The 9810-nt window shown below is 32.4% G+C and overlaps 1 protein-coding gene across 2 annotated transcripts; it reads right to left on the bottom strand.

The window, feature by feature from the left end:
* On the bottom strand, positions 1-9059 carry LOC18097110 (agamous-like MADS-box protein MADS4). 2 transcript variants are annotated; one of them, XM_024597233.2, is made up of 8 exons: positions 8580-9059; positions 5698-5776; positions 1681-1748; positions 1423-1522; positions 1100-1141; positions 973-1014; positions 609-745; positions 1-400 (listed from the first exon to the last, which is right to left on the bottom strand). In XM_024597233.2, the coding sequence occupies exons 1-8, from the start codon at positions 8762-8764 to the stop codon at positions 322-324; spliced, it is 732 nt and encodes a 243-aa protein (XP_024453001.1). In that variant the 5' UTR covers positions 8765-9059; the 3' UTR covers positions 1-321. The 2 variants fall into 2 exon arrangements, with proteins under 2 accessions (XP_024453001.1, XP_024453003.1); XM_024597235.2 differs by lacking the exon at positions 8580-9059 and adding an exon at positions 7086-7588.
* Between the last annotated feature and the right edge of the window lie 751 nt (positions 9060-9810).

The raw sequence follows: 9810 nt of genomic DNA, 5'->3' as shown, positions 1-9810 counted from the left end.
TAGATAGAAACACCTTAAATTTCATGGTCTTGCATACAAAGGAGAATTATTCTTCATAAAAATAATTAAAAAAAAGAAGAAGAGAGAGAGCCTGCAACTGCTGAAAGCAGCAGCACAGTGCTTGCACACGCACACACAAAGCATTACTTGCACTGGTCCTAGGTGCAGTAGAATTATGATAAATGATTGATCCACCTCATAATAACAGACTGTTTCATCAGTAACATACAAGACGCGCAGATTTTCTGAACAATGGGTAATCAACCTTGCTGTTGAGGAAATGCATTCCATGACTGGGAACCGCGCGCGGTAGTCCTCCTATCATGGTAACCAACCTGGCATGTAAGCAGTCATACTTGGGCCAGAAGTGACCACTGTTATAGCACTGTCAGGCTGATACCTGCAATTCAAAATTAAATCGTAGTAAGCCAAATCCTCCTCGTCCCTTTTGTTTTAGCACTGCAAACTGATTCTACAACATTGAAACGATGGCTTCCAGTGATATAACTTATATAAAATAAGCACATTCATTGTTTTTTCCAATGACCATCATCCCGCTGATAGGTTGTAAAACAGAAAGGATCAGACTAAGAGACCTGCAGACATACCCAATTTGTAAAGTAGGTTCGCACTCCAAAGGATGAAAGAATCCATAACCTTGGGGTTGAGCTTGTTGTCGAGAAAAACCCACATCTTCTGCACTTAGATTCAACTGGAGTGAATTTACTTCGTAGCCTTCCATCAACTGCAAAATTAAACATATATACCAACCATCATGTCATCATCATATTCACGCTATTCTTGACAGGGGAGATCAAATAAATTGGACTAATTTATGTTCAATCTATGAAAGTAACTTAATGCCTAGCAGTACTTTCCATTTTTATTTAACACAAACCTCTGACTTAAATTAAATTCAGGGGTTCTTGTTTCTAAACTAACTTCCTTCCCTAATTTGGAAATGTAACGTACCCTTTCTCTCAGAGACTTATTAGCTGCAGTCAACATGTGTTCCTGCATGTAATGCTGGGGTTAAGTGGAAAGAGCCAGAGAAGAAAATCAATAGACATTAACAAGGGAGTTTCAGAAGTTTCCGTACCTTATGCTGTAGATCATTGAGCTGATCCAGCATGTACTGGGTCTGTAGAACGGTATGAGAAATTATAAAGTTGAGATATATACTGCTAATTAGTGTCAAGTGCTTTATTACATAAAAAAAAGTACTTGTTTGTGTGCAGCCAAGTCAAATCCAGCATTCAGGCAGTTTTAACTGTAATTGTCTATGTGTTCTATTCTCAGAATTTTACTTATTAATCAGAACGCTAATTCACTACTGAGTTTGTGTGTGTGTTTGTATTATCAAACTCAGTAGTTAGATGTATGTATGTATCCTTATCTTCAAACTATACTCAGATTAAATACCCTTGTTGATCTGATCTGCTTCAGTGACATATCAAGCTGTCTTTCAAGTGATTCAAGCTCTTTGCTGCTCAGAGGGCCAAGGTCTTCTCCCAAAAGATTCCTGTGGTGCGACGCCAATCACATATTTAGTGTGTAATTAGAACTAAATATCAAATCAGATTTCAGTATTATGTGCGCGTAGATAAGGTCACTTTCAAATGAGGATCACCCTTCTAAGAGTACATTAATTTTAAACACTGTTGCTTCAGGCACTCTCACCTCTGGGTTCTTTGCAGAGCTTCGTAGCGTGCTTTAAGCTTCAGATATTCCTGCTGGCTACTCAGTTCCTGCAGCCACAGCAATAAAACCCATTTGAGCATGAATGATTCAAAATAGCTGCAGATTATGGTAATAAAATTTGCATTACATAGTAATGCAATTGCACTGAACTATCAGTACTTCTTGACGAGGCAGTTGCCAAAATATGTCAACATACTATTGATAATGTTGAGAATATTATCCATGCCATGCTCCAAATTAATATAATACATTAAATTACTAGCTTCCTGAACGTATATATATAGTCCATAAATGCCATTTTCAATCTTTTTGGAAAGGTTAACGTTTTGTTCTCCATTCTCTTGATGGAGACTACCTGTTACTTCTATGATAAAAACCGATAATTTACAACACACACACACACACACACACATGCATATACATATATAATAAATGCAGCATGCTCGAAACATAAACACGGAGCTTTTCTATTCACTTCTAAAGTAAAAGGTGTTACATTTCTGTTTTAAAAACATAGTGAATGGGTATATTTGATGCCAAATCAAAAGTGAGGTTTAATGGTAAGCTTAGACATTTACGTTATAGATGTAATACCGCTAAACATGTGCTCTTGAATAAGATTATTTCCATTGACTATAAAGTAAAAAAAAATCTAGTGGATCGCTAACTAAGGGTTTACGGAAAATTAAAGCTTACGTATAATTAATTAAGAAAAATAAGCTTAAAACTTTTAAGGATAAAAAAGTGTAATGATGATAATCTAATCTAGTTGACTAGAAATTTCAAGATCTAGGTTAAAAAAAAAATAAGTCATAATATTTTTAGTAGCACTCAAAAATCATTATTTTTCCAACCTATTCCAATGATGAAAAAGACACCAGTTGCAACATAATAAAGGATGAACACTGCTTTTAATGATTTTCATATCTTAGTATACCAAATAGAGTATAGAAAAATAATCTTAATAAAATATCATCTATATAAGTTATAAATATGATTGTTTCTTTGAGAATTAAAAAAAAAACAAATTATCTAAAGCACTCATGAAATCATGAGGTGTCCATGGCCAAACAAATTATCTAGATTTACATAAAAGGTTGATCAGTCTATTCATCAAATACCATGTGTTCTAGACCTTTCATTTTATAGTATCCTCCAAAAGCACATGCACTTAAGTGAAATGCTGATGACTCTTTTATTGGGAAACCTGGTCTTGTTGGTATTGGTAGGGCTCTTCATGATCATAATGGCTTTGTGATGGGTTATTTCTCTGCTCCTGTGGGAATTAAGGATTCAAATGAGGCCGAATTGCTTACTATAATTAAAACTCTTGAATTATCTTCTTAACGAGATGCTTTTTTGGATAGAAATTTCATCTTTGAATCTAATTTAGTTCGTGGTAAATTAGATGAATAAGTAATCTATCAGGCCATGGATATTTCATGAACTTTTTATTTTGGCATCTAGTTTCTCCTCATAATTGGGCTCTTTATCTTTCCGTCATGTTTTGCGTAAGACTAATCATATAGCTGATAACTTTGCAAAACACGATGTTAGAAGAATATATGACTTCATGGCTTGGATTTGAGAGGAACTAAGTTTTAGATGTCCTCGAGGGCTTATTTCAAACAAATATGGTGTTTTGGGTATCGGGTCTTTGTATTTTACATATTTTTTGTATTAATCTTATTAAGGCATTATTATGCTTATGCTTATCAAGAAAAAAAAAACATGAAAGGTTGAATAATTCAAGAAAAACATTTATTATTTAACTGAGTAAATTCGATACTATTTTATCAAGGAAGTTTAGAAGCCAAAAGTCATCCATCTTGACGTAGTGATCTACTAAATCATTATATCTCTATAAATCTTGAAGTCTTTATTACTGGTCAGTCAATTTTCATTTATATAAGAGATAGCCAAAAAAATTTAATAAAAAAAATTATGGTTAATAGGCATATTTGAGGCCAAATTAAAGTGTGGTCCACTTATTTTTGGAGTTAAAATTTTATTAGAAATTATTCTTCAACAAAAGTTCTTTAACATGAAATATTGACATAATTAAAATAAATTATGAATGAATAGAAAATTGATTTAAAAAACTCTTGGTTGACATGTTTTTATGGAACCTAAAACCTTTTATCTCAAGTTGAAAAAATACAAGATTTGTAGTTCATATAATGAAAAATTAAAAAATTACAAATAAGTTTACGTAAAGTGAGAGCATAAGGCTTAAGCCACAAGCGCATGTTAAGGCTCGAGCCTTAGCCCCTGATACTAGACTTAGGTTTGTATTTATTGTTAAATAATTGTTTAGACTAAAAAGAATTATTTTTTGTTTGTCTATTATGAACTTAGGTACAAGTTTGTTATAAAATAGTTCTTTTGCCCATAAAAAATTATTTTTTCATTAATCTATGAATAAACAGTTGGAGGACCTCTTAAACAATTTTATTTTATAAGTAAAAACATCTTATTTTTAAACCAAAAATTATCAGGTGTTTACCATAAAATAATTATAGAAAAATAGCAAAAACTAATTATGATAACTACCATAACTTATTATGCATCATTTAAATTCCAAAATTCAGTATAAATAAAGGTTAAATAAGAGATGTTTTGCATATTTTCAATGACTCATTTGCCTTATTCTCTTATGTATTCCAGTTTTTTTAGCCTCTAATTTTTGCCCCGTTTTACTCTATCCTATAGTTTAAGTTCTTGACATTCATTGAGAATTTTGAGTTCTATTTCCTTGAGTTTATAAACTTTATTTAGGAACACAACTAAATAAAATAATGTTGAAATCTTAGCTGGTATACTTATTGATATTATTATATTTGCACTAAGAGAGTATCAATAAAATTTTAAAGATAAATGATTAATCAATAACAACATATTTTTTTATCTTACTCAAATTTTAAGTTCTTTAATAGGTAAATACCTTACATCTATATTTTTTTTAGTTTAAGTATAATAATTGTTTTGATATGTGTTAGTAAGCAAGATTTTTATTGATTCAAGTGCTACCTTATATATTTATGCTTAATATACATACTATGATTTTATTTTTAAACTCTATTACAAGTTTTTTTTTTTTTTTTTTACAATTTTATGTTTTTTTACCTTGTTGCATTCAATCTAAACTAAATAAGTATAACCTCTAGATCTTCGGATATCAAAAGGAATCATGATAAAGTGATTCAAACCCTTACCCACACTAGCATTATAAAATATAAATTAAAATATAATCAAATCAAATAAAAAGACTAAATCCAAAAATGGCATTAATCATGAGTACTATGAGAATGTGTTCTAAGGACATGGTATTATAAGTAGGTTTTAAAGACCACTGCTAACTGTATCACTTGGCAAAATCTTCACCAACCAATTACTGTTGGTTACAGTTTGCTATACACTTGCTTCTTGTCACTGCACAGGATTTCACTTCAGTCTTATTAGGCAGTCGCGTCGTTCTTTGTTATTGATGTTTTTATGAGCCAGGAGCCCAGGATAGCGTTTTTCCTATATATTATTAAAGAGCACCATTTATAAAGGCCAGTTTGCTTGGAGAAGAACACAAGAAAAGAAAAGCTGCAGCAGCAGATTGCAACAGCTAAAACACAAGTACTGTTATGTGTCACGAAAGATACTATTAACTTAGTTAATTCAACATTGTAAGAGAACAAACACAGTTCAACAGAATCTAACTGGCTGAAATAAATATGATTGCTGGATAAATATTGGTCATAATCAGCACAAAATAAATAATATTTTGCCTCAAACATTTTGGTTCTGAAATACATCTCAAGGGCATCATATATCCATACTCTGTGATAATTTTAGGAATTTTTTTCTTCATTGCAATGCTAACTGTCATACAAACCTGATTGTTTTTATAAAATCACTGAAGTTCAAATTTTGAAGGATTATATTAAGGACCAGCAGAGAGAGAGAAATGCAAAGAAAATTAAAGGAGAAGCTAAATTTAAATACCAAGGCCTCCCTTGCTGACACATTTGGCTCTGGTGCTCCATAGTTGCACTTCTGGTACCTCTCAAGAGTTTTGAGCATGCTGAACCAACAATAGTATCAATCAGTAATTTTAAATCTTAAGATCTAACCATCGAGATTGAAAATTGTTACAACATGTAGTGACAGGTATGGGGACAATATATACAGCAAGGGTTTTCTTTTCAGCACAATCCTTTTCAGAAAGTGTGAGATTTTCACACTTCTCCTGTTTAAATTAATACCAAAACTCATTTACAATTCGTGTTGTTATTAACTCAAGAAATTTCTTTCGACAATGGATACTAATAACAAACGATTCACAACGAGAGAGAGATCCTGTAGTGTAGTTACGACATGGTAATTGACATAAAGTCGGCCAAATATTTTTCTAATGGATTTTTTTTTCCGGTTTAAACTTAATACATGTATGTGAAAAAGTTTGAAACGATCTGAATCGATCATTAAATTTAAAATTTAAAAAATTGATTGTGTTTCTCTTATTACAGAGCTTTCTTTTCCTAATATTGATACTAAACTAGATCTATTTGAGTCCTTAAATGTAAAACAATAATTTTTCTTGGCTAGTAAGGTCACCCGAAAGGATACGAAGAGCACACCCTCTTCCTAATTAAGAACTCTTGATTGGAAAAAAAAAAAAAACACCAAAATTTGGATTTTTCTAGATGAAATTTGAAAAATAAATTGGGTTGCGTAGAGGTATGGTCATGTTATTGATGACAGCCGAAATGGGAAGCCAATTTTCAAGCAATTAAGCGGCTAACACAGTATACTGGGAGACAAATGATGATGATTTTGAGCAATGAAGTTTAAAAAGAACAATGACTGAGCTCGGTTTGATGAAGGATGGTGGTCAAAGATAAGAAATTAAATTGACAGTAGAATTATTCCCACCCCAGATAAAACACTTTTCTTTTCGTAATTTATTTTCCACGAAAGTGTGGTTGCTATTGCAGTTCTGGAATTTTCTTCTGTCACGAAAGAAAATAAATACTGCAATTCTAAGCTGAAATTAAAGCTTAATTAAGGCACAGGAGATGGAAACGAAAGTTTCTATCATAACACACACTATAAATTAATTAAGAGATTTTATTTCATCTATTTTTTTTGTAATTTTTCTAAAAACAATCAAGCAATAATTCCAGAAAAAAATCTCCTAATTGGTCCAATAATTCAGTAGAAGAAAAGTGATTAGCCCTACCTTAAAAGCTTAGTTAATTAAAATTGTTTTGACATAAACAGTCACATCGTACAAAGTACACACAAAACCCTGGCGTAATCAAGAACATGAAATATAACATTGGACTGAAATTAAGGGTACTGTTAATTGTACAAGAAAAAAAAGGAACTACCTATCAAGAGGAATTAGAACATCCATGGACATTAGATTGATCACCCCTAGGACCCTAAAACTCACTTACGGACTTCGAAAACTCAACATTACTTATATAACTTCTGATCTGAATGGAAGAGGACAATTCAGAGAGGACTGATCTGTAGATATATAAAAAAACCCTAAGATCCTAGCAGCTTTGGAAAGATCAAAACCCTAGATGTCTCCATCAGTTCTTATGATTGAAAAGCCTCTCTCTCCACAGGAACAGAAAGGCGAGAGTTGAAGATCTAATGGAAAGAATGGATGCTCCTATGTGAAAGGACTAATCTGAAGAAAAGAGCGGAGGCAAAATGTCTCATTCTTTTTTATTCATAAAAAAAAAAAGGAGAAAAATCTGCTGCAAAAGGTATGGGGGTAGAGAGCATGAACTATTGAGAACCTGTCTTTTCCATCATGTAATTAATCTTAATCATAACAAAAAAAAAATTATTCTTGAAATTAACATGTGAAGACTCCGTGAGGTTGTTGGTAAAAAATCTAAAAAATTAAAAATTCATCAGACAGAAAATCAAATAAGACATGGAATGAAAAAATAAAGGTAAATTGAAGAAAAACCCTAAGCTTCATAGATTGCAAGTGAGAGAGAGAGCAGGATCAGCTGACTTGCCAACTTTCTTCAATCAAAACTCAAGAAAGTTGTCAATTGAAGGCCAAGTTAACCTCAAAAAGGTTAAATGAAAAGGGCCAACACTCTCAAAGATTATTAACAAAGAAAATGAGAGAAGAAAGAAGAGAAGATTGTCTCTGAACTCGTGCAATAACGGTGCTATGTTGGATCCTGAAGAGAAAATGAAAGGAAAAGAGTGATAAAAAAAGAAAAAAGATGCATTAAAACTCTTAGCTTGTTAATTAAGAAGAAAACTCAAAATTGCATAGCTTGGTGGGCTTTGAACAGTTTGAAAAGCAATGGATCATCCGAATTTCACTTTCCAAGAAGAAAAATGAACATACAAATGGAAAATTCAGATAGTAAGCCAAGAGGGAAAAGAGAAGGGGAAAGGGCAAAAGACTTTGGAAAAAAAAAAAGAGAGTGATAGAGTTGAGTCAATATAACAGTTGAAGAGATATTTATCTCTCTTTTTTATTGTTTTCCAGTTGCAGATCTAACATCAATACCACCACAAGCACACTCTACCTGCTATAAACGCCGAGACATTCACAGAAACGGAAACAAAAAGAAACCAACTTTTGTTTCCATCTCTCTCTTTTCAATTCTCAAAACAAAAGCTTAAAAAACCCAACTCTGGAAACAGAAAAAATCAACTTCCCAAGCCCTGAAAATCTAAAGAAGGTTTCAAAACAAGAAACAAAAAGGGGGTCAAAGAAAAACTGATCGAATCGATCTAGCTAGCTAAGAGAGTGAAGGAAGCTGAGAGAGGTAAAAGAGAGAAGCTTTCCTCTTTTTTTGTGTGTGTCGACGTGTACAAAAATTGGTTTGTTTTGGTGATACCTTGAACTACTGCAAAACTCGTACAGCTTTCCTCTATTGGAGAAGATGATGAGAGCAATCTCTGCATCACAAAGAACGGAAAGCTCATAGGCTTTCTTCAAAAGTCCATTCCTTCTCTTTGCAAATGTTACTTGCCTGTTGATCTTGTTCTCAATTCTCTTCAACTCAACCCTACCTCTCCCCATAATTTCTCCTTTCTTTCTTTCCTTCAAAAAAATCTTTCTTTTATTTCAGCACTCAAGTCAACAAATCCCAACAATTCTCCACACACAGAAGGCTTCTCTTCTCCTTTCTTTACTCTCTCTCTCTCTCTCTCTCTCACCCCCTCTCCAATCACCAACACTTTTATTAGTATCACTTAATCTATGTTCACCCTTGTTAGAAATCTCACTAACACAATTAATCAACAAAAGAAATTAAGAGTAACCCATCCCTCGAAATTTTTAAGAATTACTCTATTATTATTGAGAAATTAACACTAGTTAGTAAGAATAATATATAGCAGTAGAAAAGGGATTCCCAGTAATTAAGAATGACACTGACAGCCTCTATTTTATTTTATTTTCAAAAAGCAACTGTTTGATAACGCGGTAAAAGATATTTTTGTAAGAGTATTTTTTAAATAAAAAATATATTAAAAAGTATTTTTTTAAATTTTTAATTTTTTATATCAGCACTAAAAAAATATTAAAAAATATTAATTTAATATTTTTTAAACTAAAAACAATTTATAAAACAGGATGGCATTACGAAACAAATCATAAATCTACGAAGGTGTACTGTGCCTAGCTACAGGGGCTTTAAATTGTGTGGTGAACTTGGGAGAATGGATGGACGGTGGAGAACAAGTCAGATTGGAGAAAGGAAGTGTACTTGAAAAAGAGAGAAGATCGGGGCATTGGAGGAATAAATGTAAAGTAGGAAGGGTAAGTTCCACGTGTCGAAAGATAAAGTGAAAAGGCTTCTGATTATCCACCTGACTATTTTCGGATTTGGGCAATCAGGTGACTTAACCTTAAAATGTTTTATTCCTAGTTTCTTTTCTTTTACCATGATGCCCTTGCTTTCACTTTTGTGTTTTGGGTTTTGGCCAAGGGCTGTTCGGCTGTTTTTCCGCGGGATTAAAGGGCCGAGATGGGGCAAAAACAAGATTGTTAAAATCGCTAGATTTTACAAGTAAATATATATTTATTTTAAAAAATAAAAAATTAATAAAACTCAAGGACTAAAA

Source organism: Populus trichocarpa, chromosome 3 (assembly GCF_000002775.5).
Source record: "Populus trichocarpa isolate Nisqually-1 chromosome 3, P.trichocarpa_v4.1, whole genome shotgun sequence".
In the NCBI taxonomy this organism is placed as follows: domain Eukaryota; kingdom Viridiplantae; phylum Streptophyta; class Magnoliopsida; order Malpighiales; family Salicaceae; genus Populus; species Populus trichocarpa.
The sequence above is the reverse complement of the archived record's forward strand: the minus strand, read 5'-3'. Positions and strand labels throughout refer to the sequence as shown.